This window comes from Frankliniella occidentalis, unplaced genomic scaffold (assembly GCF_000697945.3).
Source record: "Frankliniella occidentalis isolate FOCC.00 unplaced genomic scaffold, Focc_3.1 Scaffold303, whole genome shotgun sequence".
Lineage (NCBI taxonomy): Eukaryota > Metazoa > Arthropoda > Insecta > Thysanoptera > Thripidae > Frankliniella > Frankliniella occidentalis.
Window position 1 is genome coordinate 19746 of NW_026267428.1, and position 25863 is coordinate 45608.

The following is a 25863-nucleotide window of genomic DNA, read 5'->3' on the forward strand; positions in this document are numbered from 1 at the left end:
TATATATAGATATATTTTGGACAGATATGTTGTCACCCAAGCTGGGAGATTTGGTCCTTTTGCTGAGACACTGTGTTTTTTCTTGGTGTTCTCAGATTTCTACAGCTTATGATGTGAGCAGTACTTTTCTCATGCAAGAATAATTTTTTTCAAATCTTGGTCTTTTCTCATCGTAATGCAAGTAGAAGAGTGCCACTCAGGAGAGATTAGTCAAATTGACATTATGAAAAGTGAGATCTGCCTCACAATTGGGTCAATTTAACACTTGAAAAAAAAAAACAACAAAAAAACAACACGATGACAAGATGATCTAATTTTTGTCAGTAGTCAGAACCACTAAATTTTGACTTGACGGTAATCTGAAAACTCCCTATCCCTGGGCTTTCAATAGATTGACCGAACAAAGTAATGTCAACAAGGTGAAAAAAACAAAAAAACTCCAGTGTCTCAGCAAGTTCCACTCAATTTTTGTATCTGTTATTCATATGCAGTTTATAGAAAACTTTAGTCAGCACAATTGAAATGAGTGGGAATGACATCTTAAGCTCCTCTGCTGCAGAGAGATTTTTTTTCCATTATTGATTTGTTTTTCATAAAACTACATAAACTAGGAGCTTTTTGTTGACCAGATGTAAAAGGATTAATGTGCTGTGCTGGTCAACCTTCAAATTAAGTGTTCACTGATATCTTCAAACCCTGAACAATACAAATCTTCCTTATTGTTTTAATTGATGAGAACAGAAATACAGGAGGTTGGGATGTACTGTAAATACCACAATGAAGCACTACAGATACGTATTTTGTTTATCACTTTTGGTACAATTATTTTTATTTATTGAAGTATTGTAAATATTTGTAAGTATAGTATACAGAAATTCAATGGTTTTTCTCTAAGCTTCCCTTTTACCTTCAGTCCATTTGAGGGCTCAGAGGGCTTCATAAATTTTGTTTTCCTGAAGCATTTGAGCTGAATCTTTTCTAGTTTTGGGGGCTAGGGCCACACTGAGCAATGGTTGCAGGCTTTTATTTATTTGTTATTCAAAAATTGCCATTTGTAACATTTCCATTTTTCCAAAAATGTGAAGTCTTGCTACCTAACGACATGTGATCATAATTCTAACATTTATACACTATGTACTCATAAATTAAGAAATTAAATATCATTTTAAAATTGGTTCATCTTTCAGAAGTAAAATGAATATTCATCAAAGAGATGACAGACAGCAAGCACAATAAACATCTCGTATTTTCAAATTTGAAAATGTAATTGCTATGTAACAGTACTATAGTTATTTTTACTCCCACTGCTGCTGAACTTATTGTAGAAAAACTGACGCAAAGAATAGCAATGAGAAAGATGAAAGCTTTATTTGCAATGATACAGGAGCTCTCTTTTTATCTCGTGACTGCAGGCAAGCCGAGAATTACAGAAAAAGTAAACAAAATAAAAACTCTCATACGTAATATTAAATCATGGTATACATAGAACGTTTTTTTTAGTGGCAACAAAGCTTATACTCTGTTATAAATATTTTTTGTCATGTTTTGATGTTTAACCTCACATTGAACTTGTCAATTAACAGTGTGGCTGAATCTCAAACCAATCTAGCCTTCATCAAAATTCAAATTTCTAGTTGAACTTTTAAAACAAAATGGAAGACAAAAAAGAAATATGTGTTGTTGCATATCTTCTGACTGCCACATTAGTAGGAACTGAAAACAACAGTGTGACTGAACGCAAGGCATGAGACTGCATCACATGGCTCAGCATTTGTCAGGCCATACCGCCTGTTTAAAAGAAAAAACAGCCCTAAACAAAGCGCTAGTGCGATTTTTTTTTTATCTGGAGTAAACTGTAGTGCTGAGGATTGGGTCTGGGATCTCTTGTTTTATTGTATTCCTCCTTTGTAATAAACCATGTTTTCCCCCTCGAAAACTCTTTATTTTCACCTTTCTCTCGTGCACTGAAAATCAACACTGAGCAAGCAATGGGTAGAGAATGAGAGAGTGTCATGTTCTTCTTGCCTCGTAGTTGTTAAGCTTGAACATAATAAGTCCAGCTATTGCACCCTTATGGGTGCGAGTTACTCACATTATGCTTGGACTGGTCTGCATGAGTGGTAGACAACTCATCGCTCACCTTGTGAAATCTTGAAAATTCACTCAAAGATAACAACATTTTTAAGAATTCCCTCCCCAGTTTTGAATGATATATATTAATGGCCAAACTTTAACGGGAGCTATTGCCCTTGCTGCTACTTTGTTTTTGATCGGTTCAACGTACATCACAATCAAAAGAGGAAGTACTGTCATGCACTTCAGTTGTCATAGCATCATCGGTATGTTTCTATACGACTTTTTCCCTTTTTAAATACGTTGAGGTAACTGGTGGGAAAATAAAAGAGCACATACCTCTATCAACACATGGGCTTCATACATCTTTGTTTTTATTGCAACATTTCCTTTAAAATATGCATAATAGATTCAAAAATGACACGGTTTTCTTTCATGCTGCCACATCAAAGAAGCGATCAATCATTGCAGATACTTGAACACCTGTGTACTTAACATATTTTTCTGGATTTTTTGTGAACTGGAGGTTAGCATACCTGTGGAAGCAAGTGATGATACAGACAACTACTATGCATCCAATAACAAAACAAAAAGATCTGTTCAACTTACTTTTCATAAAATGAATTATATTTTGGTAATATATATTCCTTGTTATCTCTTTTAAGGCTCTCCCTTAATTCTACATCAGGAATGGAGTAACCCCTTTGAACTTTAGCCATTTCTTCCATTTCCTTGTTGAAACCCTGAAGAAAAGATTTTTTTCTCTATAAAGAGAGGACAATCGTGGGAACATAGATGATAAAATTTAACTCAGAACTTACAGCAAATTTTTCTTTTATGGTGTTTCTGTCTCTGTCTCTTAACTTTCCAGACTGCAGAACAGTATGGGGTATATCATCAACAGTGGAAATATAATTCAACACCCTACTCCAACTGAAAAAAAAAACCAAACAAACCAGAAATTCAGTTGCTAATATGCACATAGCATTTCAACAAATTTATGGAAGAAAAATTCAATATTACCTCTGTGTGTAGTCCTTCTTATGTTGTTGAATCATATCATGATACACTTGTTGACAGTCAACTTCAGTAAGCTGAACAAGCTCTGCAAGACCAGATCTTTGTAGTGCTTTAAGAACGTAGTGATTGTTGTTAAGGCGAAATACAGAGCGCACAGCAACATCCCCATACAGATCACTCTTACTCAACAAGGTTGTATTCAACTGGGAAACAACTTTCTCTGTAAATAATTAGTTTTGACTCATGTTTAATAATACAAAGTTAGAAAGTAAAGATAGATACATATTTCCACCCGTGTGAAACTTACTGACGTAAATTCCTAGAAGAGCGCGAGCTCTTTCAGGCCTATTTGCAAGACCAGCATGATGTAAAGCAGCTGCATAAGCTGGCTCTTTCTCCAGAACTCCTGCTATAGTATCAGTGTAGTCTAATAATTGCTCTAGGAACACTAGAACATTACTGGTTAGCTCATGAACAGTTCCATCCTTTGGAAGTTGAGTACTAGGATCTGCTCGAATGCTTTCAATAAGATCTTCTAAGGCTTTAGCACCCTATAGATTCAGATTATTTTTGGATAAGATGTAATAAAAAAGGTAAATTTGGCAAATGTGGTTTCTTTTGAGTTACTTACTGTACTATGAAGAGTATTAAGTATTGAAGCAAATTTTGATCGCACATTGTAATCACAACCCTCCACAATTTTCTCAAATTCAGGACGAATTGTGAGAAGGTGTTTCAATATTGGAAAAATTACAAGCACTGCCCCGTATTCTTGGCGGTTGATGCATCTCTTAGCGCGCACTGCAATGTTCTGTAGTGGGACAGTAATTGTTTCAGTATGGGTTTTGAATAATAAATAGAACCTAACTTTAGGTAAATATTAGGTACCTCTCCTTCTTGTACTATTGAATCCATGGGTTCAGAGACAATTGCTTCAAATATGCGAGGCTGATGTGATAAGGGAATTATTCCAGCCATTAGCATTCTTTCACTTTGCATTAGTCTTTGTAGAGCCATGACACAAACAAGATAATTCTCCATTTCCACATCATCAACAACATCTTCCCGTTGCTCTGCAGTAAGAGAGTCTTAGTTACTGTATTTCTGCAATTCAAATTAGAAGTACACTAGAGCAGTAAAGTAAAAAATAAAAACTACAAACCAAAGTGTGATGATGCTCTTCGAGGCCCAAATGTGAGACCTGTTGATTGCTCTAGTGTTTGTGAAGCTTTAAGAAGCATTTTATTAGCTTTTTTTTCCAATCTGAAAATTTGGGTGAGTGATATATAATTAATTGGCTTTACAAGACTCCAAAAATACCCCACTGTCATGAGCAACTTACACATGTTGGATGCGTTTTGATGCTCTGCGGTTGGGGGTTTCATGTCGGTTTTGGAATTTTTGTCGCTGCAAACAAGATAAAAGAATACATCAACTGTTTAATTTCTATATGGTACACCAAAACTACAGCAAAGAGTTCAATTTAAACAGTACCATCATAGGAGAGCTAGCTGTATTTAAGCCATGAGTGCTTCCACCACTATGAGCTTTCTGCTGCTCCCTGAGCTGTGTCAAAGATTTCATCATGACTGTTGCCCGAACTTTTGCATAGGAATTCATATAGTCATCATGATTGTGAGCAATAAGCCAATCTGCAATGTGTACCAGTTCTTGTACAACTGTTTCAGGGAAATGTGACAAAGAGGGTGGAGCATCTTCTCCTGATGTATCTGTGAAAGAGAGGAAGCAATAAGACAATTTTAATTAAATATTGGGGAGGAAAAAAAGAAAAAAAAAAGCCCAACTATTAGTTACCCTCATCAGCTGCAACAATATCCAGAAGAGTTATTGGAGGAACTGGCTTACTGTGACGAAAGAGAATGTCTTTGAATTCACGATTTAAAGCATCACCGCCGGAGGTAAAAAGAGTTGTCTGCAACAATTTTAACAAGATCTTGATGTAACAGTTACAAGCAAGCATTGAAAAAGTGTGAAATTGTAATAAAATGTCTTAAGGTGGCTGTCAAAAATAATATACGTAATATGGAATATGTTGTATACGTATATATATCATTTGACTGAATCAGTAAGGTACAAAGTTGATTTACAAAGCATGATGGATGATATGGATCCATTAACCCTATTTGAGAACAATATTTAATTTACACACCACATTTTCCAATTCAACACTCTGAGGATTATTTTTTTCAAAATATTCTAGTGCTGATTGAAGCCGATCCATTGCTTTCAAAAATGGTTCCAAAGTTGGCAGACCATTTTGAGATGGGCCTGGTCCTAATCGAATGATGGGCTCCACTTCTTGGCTAACGCTGTAGAAACTTATTACATGTTCCAGTGCAATAAGAGTTCTTTCAACATCTGGGATTAGTTAAGGACTGTTTTGAGGTCAATCATGGACATTTCAGGGCACTTACAAGGGTGAGGAAATAAAAGAAACTGGAGAAGTCAGGTAGAATTTTGTGTAAAACAATAGACCATGTCAGAAGGATACTCTCTTGCTGACGCTGTAGATTTCCTGTTTCATTATAGACTGGAAGAATTGTCTCTTCAAGTCTAGCAAGACGATGTTCAAAACTGGACAAAATATTTGTTATCCCTTTAGTAAGACTACTACTCTTGTTGACTCTTTCTTTGAGGAGATTCAGATTTCCAAGCTCCTGTAGGAATAAATAGATAAATATATTAAGATAAGCTAAGAGCAACGAATAGTGACATTTATCATGCCAAATCAAAAGGAGAGGGTTAGTAAGGTTGTGTGTTTGTTTTCTCTCAAGAGGTTAGATGAATGTCACTATGATTTTTCAAGTTAAGAGACTGAAAATTCCCACCTTCTCCAGTTTGGTTTCTATTTCAAACTTCCTCTCACTAGAATCATTCATGTTGCTATCCTAGGAATTAAAATAAAATGAGTTTCAAACACTGACTGACAGGAGTATGTTTTCTAGCAGCAACAGCACCAACACACTCCCCCCACTACACACAGGTATTAGTGCGAATAACGTTTATTTGACTTATTCGTGTGTGCTTGCGCTTGTTTGTAAACTGCTAGCAGAAGCAAAACGTTACAGCGTTTTTCAAGTCGAATATTGTCAGAAAAATATTTATTTACATTTGCGATATTTTAAGGTGAGGAAACCACTAATTCCGTTGTTACTTAGTTACATACATCATTATCAAGTCACTGTGAACTCATAATTTTGTTTCATAGCTGGAAACTTTTCTATAGTGCTTATATTTTGTAGTTCTAGATGTATGAATCTACAGAGAACTTATCAGTTCTCTTGAATGTGTTTCATAGCTGAAAAATTCTCTAGAGTACTTTGAGAATCACACTAATTGTAAGTACTAATGGTTGTTATTATTTTTCATCAATTTTCAGTGTTTCGGGATCTTACCTCAACTCTCAACATGGGAAGAAGTCGCAACGATAGTGGATCTTTCAGCCATGCTCAGATGAGAGCCAGTTTTACAGAAATGTACCGTAAGCGCATTGGTGAGTTGTGGGAAATTTCTGCTCTCTTCTATTTCTATCTCAATCCAACTAGTGGTAACATAGTTTATTTTACTCCACCACTTCTCATTAGGAAAACAAGACGTGAAGAAAAATGTGAAAGTCAACAAAGACACTATTAGGAAGCATGACATGAAAATTAATTCGTCATCACTATACAGAGTGAGTAGAGAAAAGTTGAAATATGCTATTGCGACATCTTTTGATTGAGCTATCTAATACATTCTCCTTTGGCACAGGATATTTTTATCATGATTGGTGCTCTTCTCCTTATCTTTTGCTCCCTCTATTTTGTTATCAATTTTGTCCTTGTGGAACTTGATGATCTTTTACCAAGTGTAGCTGCAAAGACAGAAATGTAAGGACATAACACAGAAAAGAACAAAATCAATCATTCCAACAGCTTTGATAGCTTTTTATTGCTTTCACAGAAAAAAAACTGTAAATTTCCTATTATTATAGCTACAATGTTCCTTTAAATACTTTTTATACAATTTCAATAAAAAAATAATTACAATTTTTGGATTCTATAAATACAAAATGATCAGTTATCATTGACCTTTAACTCATTCGTCCAATACACAGACAAACACAAATTAAACAGTAAGTCAACTGATCAATTAAAATACACTTAAAGGAGAAAATGTTAAATCTAGAATGTGTTGAAACAAAGTAAGAAAAATATCACAGACTTAACAAGCATATAGCTTTATTTTAAATAGACAGACATAGAGTGGTAAAAAAATCTAATGTCAGTCTAAAACAATGACGTCAAAGTTGGGATCGTTACTTTTTTTTGTTTCACTTCCATCAGCAACATTATTATCTACTGCTGCTTGTGATGAGGTTGCAGAAACTTTACTAATGGATACTGCTGGCTTAGATGATTGAGAACTTGCCATTTGAAGTTTCTGTAATCTATCAAGTTGCTGTTGAGCTGCAGCTGCTGCTCTTTCTTGAGTGTTCAGGGCTTTACTTTGGGATTCAGAATACATCCCAAACCCTTGTTGAGGATTTTGTTTAACTTGCAGACCTGGCAACCGTGAAAGAAGTGATACTGGATTACTTGATTGAGAAGGGGTTCCAAAAGACCTTGCTGCTGTTTGAGTCGGAAATGATCGAGGAGTAACACTGTTTCCGGGCATACCCTTTGGTAACGATTTAAGCTTTGGGCCATCTCTTCGCATCGCATTTGAATTAAGATTACTTCTAGGATCAGTGTTTCCAGGTAATGGGGTATTCATTGGTCTTGGAAAAGTGTGCCGTGGTCTTGCTTGCCAAACTGACTGGCCAGTAGGCAGTATGTCCACACCACTTAGGCCAGGGCGGACTGGAGGTTGAGAATATGGGCTTCCTGTTCTTACAGGTGCACCATTGTTAGAGGAAGTTGTAGTGGTAGTAGAGCCAGAATTGGGTAAAGTTGTGATGGATAATGCTGGCCGGTCTTTAATGATTGATGAAACGACTGTACTTGGACCACTAGTAGTTGGTTGCTGAACTCGGCGCTGCTTCTGATGATAAAACAAAAAGCAAAAAAAGCAGAATGAATAAAATTTTAAAAACAAGGGAGAGGCAAACAAGAAATGAATTTTAAGCTAAGAATACACTCATTTCCCCAATTTAATTTAAATTTGTGATAGAGTGTCACTGCTTTCATCTCAGAAAAAGTAGGAGTGTATTTTTCTTTTCCACCTCAGTAATGATTATTGTTGAAACACAACAATCACCAATACTCTTTCTTCCGACCACTAAGTGGTTGGTGGTGTATGTAGGTGTTGATAAAGAATGAGTAAAAATGGTATAAGCTTTAAGGTTGGATTGAGAATTTTTACCTGTTGTTTCATAAGCTTGGGTTTTGATGAATCTGTAGGAACTGGGAAGGAATGAGCAGCATTCGCCAAACCTATCATTTGAGCCATCATCATAGCATTGTGAAGTTGTTGTTGCGTTTGTTGCTGAACTTTCGGGGGACGACCGCGACCACGGTAAACAGGCATTTGAGGCAGAAACAACGGAGAAGCCAAGGCATTTCCAAGGGAAGCATTGACTCCTGTGGGGAACCTTGATTGTAATGTGTTGAATGGTAGGGTTGAAGACATTGTATTCACTCCCATCTGTAAAAAAATAATCATAATAAAATTATCACTTATTTCCAAATTTTAGTTTAAAAAAAAAAATATTAGAAGGAAACCTGTATTGCTTGAGCAGCTTGTACTTGGGCTTGTACTTGGGTTTGCGCCTGAGTTTGTGCCTGGGCTTGAACTTGAACTTGTGCCTGGGCTTGCATCTGTGCTTGAAGTTGTGCAAATTTGGCTCTATCTTGTGTCTGTTTTAACTTGAAATCAGCTGCTGCTTTGCGGCTGCTTAGTTCACTTTGGCAAAAGTTGACAGCATCATCATAGAGAGATTGTTCCACCTGGAAACAAAGTCAACATTAGATTTGTTTCAGATATTTCTTGCAAATTATTTAAACATAATATCCAGACAGTATATCTAGTATACATATATACCAACCTGTATGCCCTTAAATTTCTTGTATGCATCGCTTAGTAAAGTCTTAAAAGTTCCTTCTTTTTGTGGCATCTCTTTAATGCCATCTTTTGCAGTTCGGAACAATTCAATGACATTGTCTGTAGTTCGTACTAAATTAACACTTTCTCGCATTGCAGCCAAACACAAGACAAGTGCTTGTTTTGACAAATCAGCTCGTTCGTTGTCCCGCAAGTATTTCCTTGAACAAAAAGTATTGTTATTCATTTAACTGACAACATGAAAAAGAGTTGTAAAAACTTGTATGTCGAAAATAGTGGTTATTACTTGTCCTTTTTTTCGGGATCTCTCTTGAGAAAGATACAAAGTTTCAGGAGCGTTGCATGATCCCGCTGAGCTCGCAATAGCTCCATAAAAAGATGAACACAACGACTCATATGGGAAGCAAAACTACCAGCTCGGTCAATTTCATCGATTGGCATACGCCACACATCCTAAAATCAGAGGTTACAGGTGTATAGAAAAGGTAATGTAAAAATGATTAGTCAGCCTAAAAAAATTGTCCATACATTAAACATTGTATTTATGCTTCCACTTTTGAATAGACCATTAATATTAATGTTTCTGTTGGCTCTCATTACTCGATAGTCAGTCAGCAGAAGTTGACGGCATTTGAGTAAATTGCGGCCTCTTTTTGAATGAAAATAGTAGTGGCACAATCTGTATAAAGACTTATAGTGTCGAGGATATCGTACTAAGCACTCTTCTATACCAACTAGACATTGGTTAATCAAATCTGTATGATCTGCAAGTAATTGAGAGAGTTACATTAGGATAGATTATAGGAAAATACATATAAATCAAAATGTATGTATAAACTGTAACCTGAGCTTCTTTGACTTGAAGGTGCGACCAACTCATTGGTTACTATGGGTGCTGGAGTTTGTTTATTGCTCTTTGATGAATCCTATAAATAAATTAGTTTTGAAAAAATAGGTTCATGTTAGTAAATCAGTAATATGGGATCGATCACCTATAAATAAATATTTCCTTTGACATAAGGTAATTTGTTATAAAAAGACTAACCTGTAAAACAGTTTTATCCTGACATTCTTTATCATTTTTAGAATTTTCAGACTCACTGCTAGAGTCATCAGAAGATGAACTTCCAGAAGAGGCTGATGAGCTGTCTGATTTATCATTTGAAGTTGCTGAGGAATCTTTGGTTTTCAAAGGGACTGCTTCTTGAATTGCAGTTTCAGAAATAGATACTGAGCAGAATTACACACAAGAAAAAGATTAAAACTTAGGTAATTATAAATACAGTATTATAAGTCTTTCTGTGAGAATATCGATATTTTCAAAATAAGCTAAATCAAAGGTTGACATTGACTAAGAACAAAATAACATACTACAGAAGATCAACTTGATAGTTAGGAATGGTGTTATGAGAGGGATACTGTTTTTGCAGTTGTAATATAATGAGACATGCAATGTAAGAAATGTACAAGCAGACACCAAAAAGTGACACATGATATGATGAGAAATATTGAGTAAGTCAAAGGAAAAGGACACACACACATAATACTCAAAACCAAATGAAATTACACCCAGCATTTGACTTTAAGGCATAGCAAAGCCCAAGCTTAATGGAGTAAGAGAAAGATCCAGCCTTGTATAATTAATCACTTTTCATTTTATTTTTTTGACAGAAAAGGATCGTAGAAGTACTGCTGGCTAGAGAGGTGGTCAAAATTAGAAGTTTATAATTAATACTAAATGATGATAGGTGATGAGGAATGAGAATGAAGTGACAGACAGGTCATTCACAAGAGATAACTCACCACAACCATCAACAGGTGAGCCCACCCCACTGAATCCAGTGGCACGATTGCAACATATTTTTAGATTATTACTCCTCGTTTGCTTTCTGTTCTTCACACTCAGAGTAGATAGTTCTTGTTCTTGTCTAAGCCCACTCTCTCCAATGACAAGCTCATAATTACTTACATTGGGGACATTATCACAGGAAGCGATAGATACAGAGTCGCGTAACTTGTCCCTATTTCTACTAGAAAGAAGGTTTAAGTTCAAACCAGAGTCTAACTGATCATGCGAGTAGATATGTTTGTTTCCTTCTTCACATTGGCTGACACTAGAATCGCTCAATTTTTGGACAGCTGGGTTTTGCTCAGCATCAGTATATGGTGCCGCATAGTCATGCTCTGCTACTACAGAAGATAGGCCATGCATTTTTTGTCTACTTAAATCCACATTACCAACACCCATACCCAAACCAAAGAAATTCAAATTTCTAATAGAGTTAGAGGTGACATACTGTGGGTCATTATAGGGGAATAGTTCAAATTTGGTCTCAGGGCTCACAAGAGAAATGTGCTGTAAGTTCTTACTTTTACTTGGGTCCACTTCTCTTTCATTAGGTTTTTCAGATACAGTGATCTGTTTTGGATCCTCAACAGATGAACTTTTAACATTCTTCTCCATGTTACTGAGGGGGACCACAGCTGGCTCAACTAAGCCCACATCAGATTCCACTTCTGTGTATTGATGGGTGGCATTTGAAGACTTCTTTTTTACCTCAAGATCAGAATTTTCTTTAGAAGTAAAGGAAGCCCCAGGATCAATACTGACAGCTTGCTCAGTGTGAGGCATAGAAAGGGACATGTCATTTTGTTTTAACTTTACATCAATTGAACTGTTTGGAGATGGTATCTTTAACGGATAAGATGAACGCAAATCAACCTCAGCTCTTTCTTTCAATGGACCACCCTCCTGTGCATGTGATTCAATAGTAGCTTGATCAGATTGCAGTGAACCACTTTTTGTATCTGCTGTAATTACTTTGCAATCCTCATGATCAACAACAACCTACAAATCAAAATATTTATCTGTATTCTGTCAAAAATATAACAAACAAGGGAAAGTACTATTACTTACTACAGAATCATCCAACTTAATTTTCTTTCCCATATGCTCCAGTGGGTCTAGGGAAACCCTCTTTGAATTCCTGAATTGAGAAATTATACAAAAGTAAATTACCTCTCCCAATTACTGGTCATCAATTGCTATGTTTAATCAAACCTAAATAATTCTAAGTTCAATCATATCTAAAAGGTACATACAGGAAAAGTTGAGGCGTTGCTCGAGGGGCCATAAATGGACTTTTGGCAGCCTCTTCAAGAGTTTCCTTGTACAGTCTTTCAATTTCCTCACTCAAAATCTTTCCCTCCATCTGCTCTAAGCTCTTCAAGATTGAAGCATGCAGACGATAATGCACCTGTAAAGGAGGTGAATATTAGTAGAGATTGTTTTCTAGTGCTAATGCCCTGAGCCTTCAATGGCTCACTGGCTATATTTATGATAAGCTCCTCTCTTTATCAATAATCACCTCGTGTGCTTCAAAAGCATAGTGCTGAGGAGGGTCATAGTTTAGACTCAAAGGATACTCTGCGTTAGATTCAAACAACAGCCTTGCAGCTTGTCTATAATGTTGTAAGAATATCATAGGACGTTCCCCTCGTTTTTCTGCTACTTTCCCTAACATGAACTGCTGAAGCCATCTTTCATCATGGTCAAGCTGCAAAAATCAGAATGTTAGTATTAATTTCTACAGTTCTGTGAACTAGTATTATAAGTTAAAATAGTGCCTTACTCTTTCCGCAGCCTTAAAACATTTTTCAGTAATGGCTAGCATTTTATCTTTTTCCTCCTCAATTTTGGTGAACATTTCCATGCTTAAACCATCAGTTTCCTGCAACAAAACATATGGTTGCACTGGATGCATTGTCTATAGACTAATCCACTAATGAGATAAATATAAAAATTAGACATACTGTTTTCAGGAGACGAGAACAAAATGAGTGCACTGTGTAGGCAAAGTTTCCATACTCAATCAGCATGACAGTATTTTCAGGAACCAAATCAACGGCCACCTGAAAACATTGCTGTGCTTTCCTTTTCCGGCAGAGTTGGCGATCCTTGTTAAGAGTGTCACAGGAATTGATATCATGAAACATCTGTGTGGATCTTGCAAGAGCCATACCTGCCCATGAGTCAAAACGATGGGGATTGATACAGACGTCTAACATATAAAACCTAATTGCTGCATCCCACTTAAATGTTTTTAAATAGTAATCAGCTAGAAGGTAGTATAAATTTTCCGCAGCTTTAGGAATGGAGCACTGTATGTCTGGAAAAGTCTCAACAGTACCCTCTAAATATGCTTTCATTTTATCTAAGTATCGTTTTGGACTGCAGTCAATGGGAACTAGACTCAAAATTCGTAAAAAGAGTTGCTCCTCATCAGGACTAATCTTGGTTGTTGAATCAAAACAAGGAAGCTCGTCTGGCTCAAAAAATTTGAGTAACAATAAACTGCGTTCCCATGTCAAATCTAGATGCTGATGAACTTTATGATCCTAAAAAGTAAAAAATAGAACTATATTGGAAGAAAAATATTTCATTTTTAGGTGTCAGGCACCTACATGGACAAGATTTTCACATGTACAGACAAATATATATATTTTTTTACACTGACCTGCAATTTTTTTCTTTGTCTGTCATTTGTCTTCTTTGGATGACCATACAAACATAAAATAGCTTGTTCCACTTCATGAATCAGTTTATCTCGAACATTACTCAGTTCAGTAGTGCGTATCTGGGGTACAACCACATCTAATATAAGGTGGAGGAGAATTCCTTCATTGAGCCAGCATAAAGATTTCCTGTTAGAAAGAGACAGGTGTTAATGAAAAGCTAAATATACTAAAAACCATGAGCATATTGGTCCTTACTCACTTTCCCATGTATTCATGAGCAGTAAACAATACACCCATGTGTGAGGGTATCACATCTTTACGGAGAGGAAGTTCTTGTTCTTCAAAAAAGATGACTCGATGCAAAATAACCCATGGAGTTGTACACTCAATTGCCATTTCCACTGAACAGTCATTTTGTTCCAATTGCTGGCAGAGAATACTTGTCAAAGTTTGAATAAGACGAGTAAGACATGTTTTTGGCAGCTTGTTCACTAAAATTAAATTAGTGGAAAGAAATAGGTCAGAACTTGTGATGGCTTCTACTTTTAGATTAATATTTAACAATAAAATAATGATTAACTTACAAATTGCTAAGTCTGACACCTTAAGACAACCATTTAACCCTGCCAGTAGTCTTTCAACAGTTGTAGCCCACATCTGTTGATCATCATGATCTTGAGAGGAGTTTTCAGAATCACTTGAACCAAGATATCGGTTAAAAGCTTCATGTAGACATGCTTCAGTCCAGTAAAAGCAGTCCTGTTCAAAACACAGGTTAAAGACACTGATCGGGAGGAATTTTGAGAGAGTTGTATATTTAACTTACACTGTATCTCTGAAGTTGCCATAGTGAGTCCAAAAGCATCGCCATTTGTGTAGGGCGGTCTGGTAAGTTATCAATTTCAGGATTTTCACAGTCTGTCTGCTGAGCACAATACTTGAAACACTCTGTCAAACTGCTGGCTAAGATTTCATACTGACCAGAACTATACAAATCATCAACTTCGCTCAGTTGCTGTTGCCTGAAAACAAATAAAATTGGTTTTACAAGTTTTGGGACACAAATTGTTTTAAAGTAAACTGTAATAGATACCTGGTTAAAGAAGTGAGGAGTTTTTGAGCAGCTCTCTTGTTGATATCTTGATTATGACGACAGTTTGGTAGAAATATTTGGTACTTTGGCTTTGTTATAGTTACTGATGAATCAGTGGACTTTTCTTCTTCTTCCCTTGTAGCTTTACTTTCACTAACTGTGGACGGATTTGTGAGATTTTTAAGTGGTTCTGCACTTTTGGAAACATCCACTGCATCGGCAATTGATACAGTCTCACTATCGCCTTGGTTCACAGGTAATTTCTCAACAATCTGTTCCACATTTGATTCTAATTCTGGTGCCATATCATCATCAGTAGTGGGAATAATTTTCTTATTTAGAGAGCTCTTACTTTCTTTTGCACAGTTTTCTTTGAGCTGTTCCATAGTTTCCTGATTTGGGTCACATAAATCAGAACCAGAACTAGAAGCATGACATGTTGGCTTAGCTGGTACTACTTCTACAATCTGACTTGTGACTTCAACACATTCTGTATCATTTAAAAGTTGCTTTGCAGGTTCATTTGCTGGAATCACATTTGCAGATGTAGAAGAGCTACTAAAGTCTCTTTCCTCCTCTTTCATTTCTGTAACTTTGCATATAGCTTCAGTAAAACCACATTTTGGTGAAGACTGATTACTTAAAATTTCTTCTTTAGAATGTTCTGTCAATTCAATAGATGCACCATCGCCCAAAAGTTCCTGTTGTTTCTTTTTAACAGAATCAGAATCCTCAGAGACCGGTTCAGCTTGTGACACCCTTTCTTTTATTTTTTGAACTTCTTCAGGAGAATTAGAATCTTTCGAAGACAGTGCAGCTTGCACTTCATCTGTAATTTTGTCCGTTGCTTTTAGAGGTTCTAAAGTCATGGAGACTTCCTCAATTGAAATATTCTGATCAGTGACTAGAATCTCTGAAGGAGAACCACATTGGTTGAGAGTTTGCTGAACATCAGCTGTTTTGGATGTTTTATGTTTCACTTCTTCCAGTTTCAAATCTGGTAAAGTTTCAGAACCTACTGCCCCACTTGTTGTATCTGCAGCAAGTACTTTTTCTGGAATGCATTCATCAGCCATATAGCCACTATTTGAAGTGACATCCACAGGACAGACTGTCTCTCTTCTGTTTTCTGTACAAATTTCCATACATTCATCTTCTTGGTTTGGCTTCAGAAGACAGCTATCCTTGTTATTTTTCTCCTCTAAGAAGCTTGTAGCTTCTAAGATCTTCCCACAGGGGTCAAATGTGACAGTAGGATCCAATTTTGAAGTTTCTTTTTCTTCAGGCTGGTTTGAAGGTAACAAATTAGATACCATTCTTGATACAGCTTCATCTTTTGCCAAAGTGGCTTGTGAACTATGTTCTGTATTGGATTCATTCTCAGGTGAATCAACATCTTTTTCATCATTTGCTTTTAAACTGCTTCCTTCAACCTTAACACCTTGTTCCAAACTGAAACCATCTACTAGCACATCCTTGTGTGCTTTGCCATCAGATTTACTAATTCGATCTTTTTCATGCAATTTTTCTTCAGCCTCAATCATTTCTAAGCTTTCTAAAACCTAAACCATAAGGAAGGAAAAAGAAAATAAGAGGGAGAAACAGTAACATAATTGTTAGTTAAAATGACCTTTTTAAAATAATTTTTAAAAAGTTCACTTACATCTTGTAAGGAATGTATTGCCAAAGACGAGTGTTCTTGCAATAGAAATAAGTGAACTCTCAGCCAATGGGTTCGCACCATCACCATGCTTTGATCTGAGGTTGAGGAGAAGATATGGTTCAGACCGGTTAAGAGCATTACATTCCCCAATGCTTCAGCTAAAACAATTCCATTTTCACTGCAAGTTTTAAAAAGACAGAAAAACATATTATTTTAAAAAGCCAAAAAATTTTAGTTGTAAAAACATAAGAGTAGGTTCTACAAACCTAAGAATATCTTGGTTGTTGAGGTTCTTCTGTTGCAATAAATCAACATAAAGTTCACAATATAGCAATGATGCATACAAATCTCTCAAATCAATGTCATTAGAGTCTGATATATTAAAGGGCGAGTAGAAAGGTATATGTTTCCTGCAGTATAAAGCCAAGTCTTAGGCACCAACTAATAGCTTAGTAATACATAGTGTAGGGATCACCAGCAGATTTAACATCAACTGACCTCATACATTCATATGCTTCAGTGTATACAGGCACCAAGCCTGAGGGCCAAGTAATAGAATTTTTTCCAGCCAATAGCTTTATAAAGTTAGTGATTAGTTCAATAATATTGTGTGTCCCTAAGCAATACTGTTCCAAAAACAGACAGACATCTGAGCTTTCATTGTTGGTTTCAAAATAATTTTCTCGCTTTAACCGCCTGAAAAACAAAACATAATTAATTCAATAGGTGACTGCATTACCTAATGAATAAAGTAACTAACATGTCATACTCCGAGAAAGTTTCCTTCGAATTTTGCTTTAATTTTCGCTGATGTTCATCTTTAGCATCACGTTCCTGAAGAAGGCGGCATAATTCCACTGTATCCATTGAGTTATCGCCCCAATCATCAACTAGATCACGAATAGGACGCCGCTTACTTGCTTTTGCTATCTCTGCTTCAAGATCCTTTGATCTGGAGAAAATGATTCATTATTTTATTTCCACCATCAAAATAAATTTTGCAAGAGAACAAAACTAACAAAAACTTACAAAAGTGTTTCAGGAAGAAAGGAACGAAAGCGTGAGGCTAGATTAGATTCTTCTCGATCTTCAACTTTCCGTCCAGCACGTCTACCCGAACGCCGTTTACTCCACTGATCCATCAAATTGGTAGAATTACGCTTCCTTTTTCTTTTTAATCCAGGTGAATTTTGAGGAGGGTTTCTGCTGCCCTTTACCTCCTCTTCTAGACCTTTTGAACAGTAGGACAAGAGTGAATTGAAAAACAAGATAGGTAGCTGACAAAAATGTGGCAAGGCAAAACAAAATTGATTGATATGAAATTAACCTGAAGCCTCCGTAGCATCCTCTTCAGTTTGGTCCTCTCCCTTGCCATCCTGTTCACTGTCTACATCGACAGCTTCAATTTCTACATCAACAGCTCCTACGGCTAAGGCACTATCACATACAGTATTTAATTTTTTAAGTTCTTCTGCATCACTAATGTTTGCAGACTCTGAAGTAGTGATTTCCACAAGATGTAGGAAGCTCTTGAAAATAAAAAAATAGAGTAACATTTTGAAAATTTTAACCAAAATTTATGTGGTTATTTTTCTTATTCTAATGTGCACCTTATCTGGAGAGCTGCTAACGGTATTGTATGTTTGAAGGAGACTTTTACCGAGTTCTTCCCAAGTATTCCTTGAGAGTTTAGAAATAACTTTTTTGCATTCCAGGTCAACAATAATATCCGAATGAAAAGCATTTTTGACAAAGTAGCGTTCTTGAAGGGACAATGCATGTGCAATGGCCCTTGATGCTGTCTCATCTTCTAAATTAGACTTTAATCCTGAAACATCTCTAAACAAAGAAAATCATGAGTTTATTAATCCCATCATAAGTTGGAAGAAAGGTGTATACTTAACAACCTATAAAAAAATAATTAAATAGTGACTCAACAATTACATTTCGTCTGGGAAGAATTCCTTAAAATTGGTAACCAGGCTAGGATCTTCTTTAAAAATTTGGTCACGGAGCGCCAGAGCCTGAGGGTATTCTGGATCAAGATTCAGGGCTCGGGATACAAGTAGTAAACATCCCAGGTAGTCATTCAATGCATATAGAACAGGTAATAGGGAATCCAAGCATGGCCAGTGATTAGCATTGCACCGCAAACCCTGAAAACACAAATTTGGCCTCTTTGCATCAAGTATGCCTAAAAACGGATGCACCCTGCCTGCATAGAAAACGATAATAAGTCAGACAAAAATACCTCTTGGAAGGCTTGGCTTGCTAACTGGAAATCATCTATTTGAAGTGCTAAACTTCCCATCTGATGCCACATTGTGATATCTGATTCATCAAGCTCTACAGCCTGTAAGAAAAGTGGTAAGCTGGTGTCTTGTGAGAGAAAATCCAACGAGTCATATGAGTGGCTTGAAAGAACATACCTGCATAAAGCATTTCAGACCATCTTCAGGACGTTTCTGAAGAACAAGCACATTGCCTAGGTTCTTCAAACATGCATATTTCAAAGCAACTGCAGGACGAACTAGTCCATCTGCGCCTGAAGGCAGATCCTCGGGACATACCTGCAGATTAGGTAAAACATAGTTTAAATTTGAACTTTTGATAACATAATATCACAAAAAGAAAAGAATAATCAAGCTTCACAAAGATAAAATTTACATCGGCTAAAAAATCATCATTCAATAGAGATATAAACAACTTTTCTGCTTCTGAGTAATTTTCGTTCTGTCGAAGTTCCAAAGCCTTCTTGTACAGTGAAAAGGCTCGCTCCTCCTTAATCAAAGAAACAGAAGAAAAAGTTAAAATTGATTTTGACATTGTTCTGACGGCTTTTATGATAGACATGTCTTGGGCAAGTTACCTGAGCTTCAATAGTTTCCCTCTCTTCATTCTCCTCTTCACTATCATCAGATGAACTCTCATTCAGAGCTCTAAGGCGAGTCATTTTAATTTATTTAAAACACCCTTCAAAAGTGAAACAATAACCTTTCATGTAACAAGATACTTGGAAAACAACAGATACGGAAAAGTAGAAATCATACCGAAGCACCGAAGCGATGGATAGACGATATATGTAAAACAAGCAGATTCAGAGGCTCTGGTCGAGATTGCGTATGATTGAACTGCTTTGAATGAACTGACACACTGAACCAAAATAACAAATTCAGATAAATACAAAACCCCGGTCTGAAGCGCGGGCGAAGTTGCATGCAACGAGACTACTAGGATAGGAGGAGACTTTTTTGGTATGAAAACAATGTTGGAGCAAGAAAAAAGAGTTTAAACTCAATTGGGTATCGAGTTTTAGCTATCACTTACTTAATGAAAAGCCACAAAAGCCAGATTGTATTGCTTTTTTATTTAAAAAAAATTAACGAGGCAGTGACGTAAGGACGTTAGCTCGCGGCCGCGGCACTCTCGCAGCGCTCGCAGCGGAGCTCCGGTAACGGTAACATTAATATCAATGTGATCCACTTGTGATTGGGGCAAAGTTCGATTGCGTTTGGGGGAAGTGACATACAACAGTGACCTGCCAGTCATCATCATCCCTCAGTTTCCGACCGTTAATTTCAGGATTTCAGTGGAATTCTGCAATTTGTTTCTGTCAATCCTGTGCGAAAACTGCTAACATGGCTGTGCGAGTTATCAATGACGATAGCCATTTCCATGGAGAGTTATCGGCAGCCGGACCTAAGTTAGTTGTTGTCGATTTCACAGCGACATGGTAAGTTTCTGCGATAAATATCACTTGACCCGCTCTTTGAGGAAATTTGATAAAAGTCTATGTGATGCAATTTCTTTTCTTTTTAAATTTCTTCCCCATCAACGTTTAGTTATTTATTTACTTTTTGAACAAGTTTTCTTACATAACCTGTGCACCTCAGCTGACTTTACTTTGCTGCTCTGCCTGTCAAATTTTGTTATTGTTGTAGTGAGTGATTGTTTCGAACTATTATTCTCTTCCAGGTGTGGACCATGCCAGATGATTGCCCCTGTTTTTGAGCAGCTCTCATCTAAATATCCCCGGGCAGTTTTCTTGAAAGTGGACGTTGACAAATGTCAAGAAACAGCAGCTGCTCAAGGAGTTTCAGCGATGCCTACCTTTATATTTTACAGGAACAAGGTAAATAATCCAATCTTATTTCACTGTATTAAAAATAGTTTTGGTTAAATTATGTATGAACTTTTAAATTTTGTTGCCTTTTGTTAGACCAAGGTAGACCGTATGCAGGGAGCAAATCCAAGCGGGCTGGAAAGCAAAATTCAGCAATTGTATGGTTCTGGTGATGCTGAAGATGAAGAAGAAGATGGTGTTGCGGGACACGTAAGTTCCATTACTTGAACGACACAAGGATTATTGAATTTCTAATAATTAAGTTGACATTTGTGCTTTCATAATACTTTTTTATTTGAACTGTGGCCACCTTTTTAGATGGATCTCAGCCCTTTTATCTCCAAAAGCCAATGTGAATGCTTGAACGAAGCTGATGATCATCCATTTACCAATTGTACGAACAACAGCCCAACCTTTCTTGAGTCTGATTGTGATGAGCAAGTAAGTGTTGATTGTTTAATTTGTTTCCCCTTTTTTTTATTTGGCCTTTAGAATGGCCTCTAATTTCCTCTTTTGGTATTGTTTTAGCTCATCATATCAGTTGCATTCAATCAAGCAATTAAATTGCACTCTCTCAAAATCAAGGCACCTAGTGACAAAGGCCCCAAAATTGTGAAAATTTTCATCAACCAACCCAGAACACTTGATTTTGATACAGCTGATTCTAACCAACCTGTGCAAGAACTTGAGTAAGTAGCATTTATTTTCTTAGTGTGTGTGTCATGTTTTAATAGATTCCAGACTACAGTAACAATTATATTCTTTGTCTTGCCAGTTTAAAGCCTGAAGATCTGAGTGGGACCCCAATTAATTTACGGTATGTTAAATTCCAAAATGTTCAGAATGTTCAGTTGTTTGTACGAAATAATCAAGGAAATGAAGAAACTACAAGGATCCAACATCTCTCTTTCATTGGGTCGCCAATTGAGACTACAAATATGACAGACTTCAAAAGAGTTGCGGGTAAAAAAGGAGAGAGCCACTAAGTGACATTCAGTGGCAACAAAGTTCATGTTAAAAGCATTTAAAGCAAGTGTTATTACCAAGTGATTGCAGCATGTAACATTTTCTGTCTGGTTTTAACTCAGTATCATTGGTCTGTACATTTTGAATAACTTTGTTCTCGTACTGTTTAAAACATTCCTGTTTCAGGAAGTGACTTTGTCAACTCTTGGATGAATAAGGAAATGAATAATAAAAAATCTATTTGCTATTGAGATTTATAAATATCTATTGTTCTTAATAGAGTGAGGCCTGAAAAGTGGAATTGCAGGATATTACAAGTTTAAACATTTTAGATAGTTAAACTCATGTGTACTGTGAACAAATTACCTTGACTCATTCAGTGGTACGCCTGGTGGTAAATTAACATTAGGTAGAATAACTCTCAAACTTAGTGATGCGTAATTGTCCCCTAAAGCTGTTCTAGCATCTTGTAGACCCCTCTTTAACATCTTCAAGCCATCCCGGGAAACCTAAAACACGGGAAAAGACTAAATTTTAGAACAGACAAAACTAAACTACAAGATATCAATGTGCTAAAATGTTAATTACATTTTGAGATATATTCAGAGATGGATCAACTGGATTCTCAATTTCTAGAGGTTTGTCTAATACTTTTGGTACAGCTTTTCCATGGTATATGGATATTTTTTGCTTTTCAAAATCAAAGTTAGAGTAGAAATTGAAGAAAGAAAATAACAATGTATCAACACCATCTTTACTAGAGTTGGTTGTTAATAACATATTTGGAGGTATTTTCTTAATGTCTGGGAATACCAAATCTGATCGAGGATCCAAGCTAGGTGCTGCACCTGGAAAAGAGATCAACTTGGTTAAAAGGACACCGGCTGAATACCAACATTTTAAAAGGTCAATTACCTTTCACATTTTGTAGAGAATGTAAGCTTGGTAATATATTCTGACTTTGTAAGAAAAATATTATCATAATTGTCAAGGCAAAGTTTGTTAGTAATGGACCAGGTTTTTTGACACAAATGTTGTTTTGTGCAGCCCACATCCTGATTGCAAATACAAGAGGAGCCAGTCTTGAATCCCAGTGGTTCATTAGCCACAAAATGTGTGTCAAATCAATTCCAGACCTTAAGGTATAACAGAAAAGAAAAGAAAAGATAATTATAAAGTACATAAGCAAACCTCATTATACAATTATACAATAAAAATCCACCGCAAGAGATCATGAAGATGTCATGCAAAGGCTTACGACAAGCAAACAATGTGCAATAAAAAAAAAGTTTCATAATATTTTATTGGTGCAAACTACATACTATTCCAACAGATTTTCGGATTCCATCTGAAAAGCAGGATAATACGTACGCTGCGCTGTTGTTAACGTCACATTCAAGATTTGATAGTGAATGTCTGTATTTTATTATTGGCACTCTGGCAGAAAGAATGCTATTGACTCCTGTGCACCCGGGCAACATAATACTTATCAAGTCACCAATGAGTTTTAGTTGTAGATTCTTCTCTTTAATAGAGGCTTTGGTGAGGAAGTATAACTGAGACTTTTTACTAGCATTGTTCTTGAGTTAAAAACAAACAATTTAGAACATTACTAGACAGTATATTATTAGCTGTCAAATCATAAATCCATGTAGAATACTTACATTCGCGAGCAGTCTTTTTCTAAAATGTAGGAAAATATCAAGATCTCCTGAATTACGTCCAAATCCACACAATGAGGATCCAAAAGGAAGAGCTCTTACCCCAGAAAATAGACCACTCAGAGCTAAGTCCAATTGATGGCAAGTAAAGAAGCGAAGTCTAACACTTAAATCAGATATTTGGGATTTCTTGTGCAAATGGCTTATTTCTGTTTGTAGGCGACTCTGAAAACACAAAAGGTACATTAAAGCAATATTGCACCCTCACTGATGACTCATTGAAAGGAAAAGCTATTTCTTACTTTTTCATTACATTGAAGACTCTGGAGTTCTTGAAGAATTAGATCATCATTAGAAAGGAGATCTTTTGTGCTGTCTGGCAGGATGTTACCAGAAGAGGTTTCTGAGTGAAAGTAGTAGAGAAAAGGCGATGTGACAGGTATAGATTGTGGGTCTTTAGAATGGAGGCAGGTGTTAATAGCAGAATTCTTTGCTAATCCATTCTCAAACTCCACTAATACAAAGTTCTGTAAACAAAGGTATTGTTTTAAATTTAGTAAATTGAATCGTAGTAGAGTTGCAATACGTATTTGAACTTCCAAATACCTTTCCAGACGACCTGTAAAGGTAGTATTTCTTTACACGTCCGAATTGTTCGCAGAAAGTCCTGAGGCCACCAGAGTCTTTAATCCCTTCAATTTCCACCAAGATAGTTCTTTGGGCCTCTTCCCGTCTAATTTGTAACATGTCTGGGTAAGACAAATATTTGTTTCTTTGAGGAGGAGGAGGAGGATGGGACACATTTTTACTAGTATGTTTTTGTGACACTGTAAGTAAATTAATATTTTTAAAATTATATAACAGCATGACTCTGAAAATAGATTCCACTACCATCAATAGCATAACTAGCAGGGGAAAAGTTCACATTTAATAGTTGTATCACAATGACATTAAGTATGGACAGAGTAAGGATAGGTAGGGAAATTTCTCACAGTAACTTATTCACAATGATGGTAGGGTTGAATATGACAGAATATTTCAGTAAGACAAATCGAAAAAATAGTGTCATTGCGATACTTAAATTCTTACCAAAGTATGTCTGAGGAAAAGATGAAATGGGATCCGCTAAACCCGATTTCTGTCGTTGCAAAAGGTAAGAGGCCAGGGCCCTGGTGTTTCCATGAGACATTTGTCTACGTACCAAACGGCACATGACAGTCATTATAACTACTCAATATTTCTTTTAAAAACTAATGTTAGAGTAAACTTAACCTCAGCAGACCATTTCGGCTGCAAGCACGTTTAACAACAAACGAGGGAGTGTGCCGGAAGGGAGGCCTGAGCATCTGGCCCATGGGAGATATAGGATGACAGCGGGATATTTCGAAAAGTGACGGACGACATTCATGTCCAACACTTTCCAACGGTAATCTTCAACAAAAACCAAAAATATCACGATTGTCAAATATTTATTGCATTAAAAAAAGCCTATTCGCTGTCGGAAGAAGCAGTGCTTTTGTAAGGGGTTTGGAGGCACTGGTTGTTTTCATGGAGCTCTCCGATCCCCGTCCACCCCCTGGTCCCTGGAAATCGCTGCCGTTACAGGGAGGAGGTCCCTATGAACGATTGCGTCCTCCAGGGCCGTCGGGACCACCGCAGCCTCCAGGACCATCCTGACCTCCAGGAGCACCACCCTGCCCTCCCTGGCGTTAGCCTTCAGCATCAGGGCGAAGCCTACCACGCATGGCATTATTTACTACGTTCATACATTTGTACCACACGCCTGAAACAGCAGCGCCACGAGGGCTGCACTCTGCTGTAGCCCTGACACACTGTACAGATCACTACGCATTACGAGATGTACGAACAAGTTGCATTTCGCAGTTAGTGTGCGCTGTGCTCTGTTGTCCCGAAGTGAGCCGTGGCTTTGCTTGCCGCTGAGTGCTGAGGCTTACCACAATCGGGATCCTCGCCATTATTCAAGTAAGCTGTGTGAGAGCTGAATATACTGGTACAAAGCTTGACCCATTCTTAAGTATATTCTGTCTCGTTCTCAGTGTGGTTTTGGGTTACGCCCGGCAGCACCAGGCTACCGTCTGACGTCTGTTTGCACAGATGCTTTCGATGGATCACGGCAGACCCGAAATCTAATCCCAGCTTTGGGTAATTTGTTTGCAAAAGACCGGCGCGCACGTGCAAATAACACCGCCACATGAGACGGTCGTGTGATTTTACCCGCAGCATGGCGAATGTGGCGGGGCCAACTCGCAAGTCGGGGGGACAGCCAATTGGGCGTTGATCTGTTATGGGCTAGGAGTTGCAGTCGTGATTGATTTGATCCTTTAGTCCTACATAGTAGATAATGAAATGCCTATCTAACAGATGTCATCCAAACGTACACTCGATTTTTTTTAAAGCGGTGATTTTCTTAACGAAAAGAAAGAAGGTATAGTCAGACGAATTGGGATAATTACATTCGAATGCTGTAATAATTGTATTCGAATGCTTAAAACAATAACACCAAAGCCGAGTTAGTCTTCTTGTTAAATGAGTGTTCAATGAATCATTGCTAAACAAACAAACATGCCGTGACATTTTAGCCCCACCCCCACCCCCATAGCTGCGCGCCGGGAGCCACCACAGAGAGCCGAAGGGTAGTGGCCGCAGCCTGCAGCTGCCCCCC

The 25863-nt window shown here is 37.1% G+C and overlaps 4 protein-coding genes across 7 annotated transcripts; 1 reads left to right on the forward strand and 3 right to left on the reverse strand.

Moving 5' to 3' along the window:
- Positions 1-2430: 2430 nt before the first annotated feature.
- On the reverse strand, positions 2431-6101 carry LOC113201812 (exocyst complex component 7). The gene is made up of 14 exons (XM_026415745.2): positions 5943-6101; positions 5606-5771; positions 5264-5472; positions 4909-5026; positions 4588-4823; positions 4436-4500; positions 4256-4356; positions 3982-4166; positions 3725-3904; positions 3401-3644; positions 3097-3313; positions 2895-3006; positions 2683-2816; positions 2431-2609 (listed from the first exon to the last, which is right to left on the reverse strand). The coding sequence occupies exons 1-14, from the start codon at positions 5991-5993 to the stop codon at positions 2507-2509; spliced, it is 2121 nt and encodes a 706-aa protein (XP_026271530.1). The 5' UTR covers positions 5994-6101; the 3' UTR covers positions 2431-2506.
- A 911-nt stretch (positions 6102-7012) lies between these two features.
- LOC113201787 (calcineurin-binding protein cabin-1-like) lies at positions 7013-19776 on the reverse strand. 4 transcript variants are annotated; one of them, XM_026415704.2, is made up of 33 exons: positions 19758-19776; positions 19481-19583; positions 19300-19403; positions 19098-19211; positions 18860-19000; positions 18682-18783; positions 18375-18586; positions 18041-18269; positions 17758-17959; positions 17460-17661; positions 17200-17382; positions 16929-17126; positions 16697-16840; positions 16431-16608; positions 14768-16329; positions 14501-14696; positions 14259-14433; positions 13934-14165; positions 13674-13860; positions 12970-13554; positions 12789-12887; positions 12525-12713; positions 12259-12413; positions 12074-12143; positions 10960-12004; positions 10202-10386; positions 10001-10082; positions 9685-9920; positions 9443-9609; positions 9140-9356; positions 8817-9041; positions 8458-8739; positions 7013-8136 (listed from the first exon to the last, which is right to left on the reverse strand). In XM_026415704.2, exons 3-33 carry the CDS (start codon positions 19381-19383, stop codon positions 7378-7380), a joined length of 8637 nt encoding a protein of 2878 aa, XP_026271489.1. In that variant the 5' UTR covers positions 19384-19403; positions 19481-19583; positions 19758-19776; the 3' UTR covers positions 7013-7377. The 4 variants fall into 4 exon arrangements, with proteins under 4 accessions (XP_026271489.1, XP_026271497.1, XP_052129775.1 ...); XM_026415712.2 differs by lacking the exon at positions 19758-19776 and having other exon boundaries at positions 7013-7658; positions 7773-8136; positions 19481-19660; XM_052273815.1 differs by lacking the exon at positions 19758-19776 and having other exon boundaries at positions 19481-19659.
- Positions 19777-19924: 148 nt separating this feature from the next.
- Positions 19925-21780, forward strand: LOC113201869 (thioredoxin-like protein 1). The gene is made up of 6 exons (XM_026415830.2): positions 19925-20163; positions 20406-20562; positions 20650-20763; positions 20872-20994; positions 21082-21242; positions 21329-21780. Exons 1-6 carry the CDS (start codon positions 20069-20071, stop codon positions 21537-21539), a joined length of 861 nt encoding a protein of 286 aa, XP_026271615.1. The 5' UTR covers positions 19925-20068; the 3' UTR covers positions 21540-21780.
- On the reverse strand, positions 21756-24509 carry LOC113201859 (poly(A) RNA polymerase, mitochondrial). The gene is made up of 9 exons (XM_026415819.2): positions 24270-24509; positions 23787-24007; positions 23483-23707; positions 23184-23405; positions 22891-23099; positions 22435-22655; positions 22108-22367; positions 21886-22028; positions 21756-21807 (listed from the first exon to the last, which is right to left on the reverse strand). The coding sequence occupies exons 1-9, from the start codon at positions 24400-24402 to the stop codon at positions 21774-21776; spliced, it is 1668 nt and encodes a 555-aa protein (XP_026271604.1). The 5' UTR covers positions 24403-24509; the 3' UTR covers positions 21756-21773.
- Positions 24510-25863: the final 1354 nt, after the last annotated feature.

Excerpts from the sequence above, each read along its gene's own strand:
- LOC113201812 (XM_026415745.2), bottom strand. The coding sequence starts at position 5,993 with ATGAATGATTCTAGTGAGAGGAAGTTTGAAATAGAAACCAAACTGGAG. Across the intron at positions 3,007-3,096 it reads AAGAAGGACTACACACAGAG|TTGGAGTAGGGTGTTGAATT; the intron begins GTAATATTGAAT and ends TTTTTTTTTCAG. Across the intron at positions 2,610-2,682 it reads TATAATTCATTTTATGAAAA|GTATGCTAACCTCCAGTTCA; the intron begins GTAAGTTGAACA and ends TTGCTTCCACAG.
- LOC113201787 (XM_026415704.2), bottom strand. The coding sequence starts at position 19,383 with ATGACTCGCCTTAGAGCTCTGAATGAGAGTTCATCTGATGATAGTGAA. Across the intron at positions 19,212-19,299 it reads GGGAAACTATTGAAGCTCAG|GAGGAGCGAGCCTTTTCACT; the intron begins GTAACTTGCCCA and ends TCTTTGATTAAG. Across the intron at positions 18,270-18,374 it reads GAATTCTTCCCAGACGAAAT|AGATGTTTCAGGATTAAAGT; the intron begins GTAATTGTTGAG and ends TTCTTTGTTTAG.
- LOC113201869 (XM_026415830.2), top strand. The coding sequence starts at position 20,069 with ATGGCTGTGCGAGTTATCAATGACGATAGCCATTTCCATGGAGAGTTA. Across the intron at positions 20,764-20,871 it reads AAGATGGTGTTGCGGGACAC|ATGGATCTCAGCCCTTTTAT; the intron begins GTAAGTTCCATT and ends CCACCTTTTTAG. Across the intron at positions 21,243-21,328 it reads CAACCTGTGCAAGAACTTGA|TTTAAAGCCTGAAGATCTGA; the intron begins GTAAGTAGCATT and ends TTGTCTTGCCAG.
- LOC113201859 (XM_026415819.2), bottom strand. The coding sequence starts at position 24,402 with ATGACTGTCATGTGCCGTTTGGTACGTAGACAAATGTCTCATGGAAAC. Across the intron at positions 24,008-24,269 it reads TTTTCCTCAGACATACTTTG|TGTCACAAAAACATACTAGT; the intron begins GTAAGAATTTAA and ends ATTTACTTACAG. Across the intron at positions 22,368-22,434 it reads TTCTCTACAAAATGTGAAAG|GTGCAGCACCTAGCTTGGAT; the intron begins GTAATTGACCTT and ends TCTCTTTTCCAG.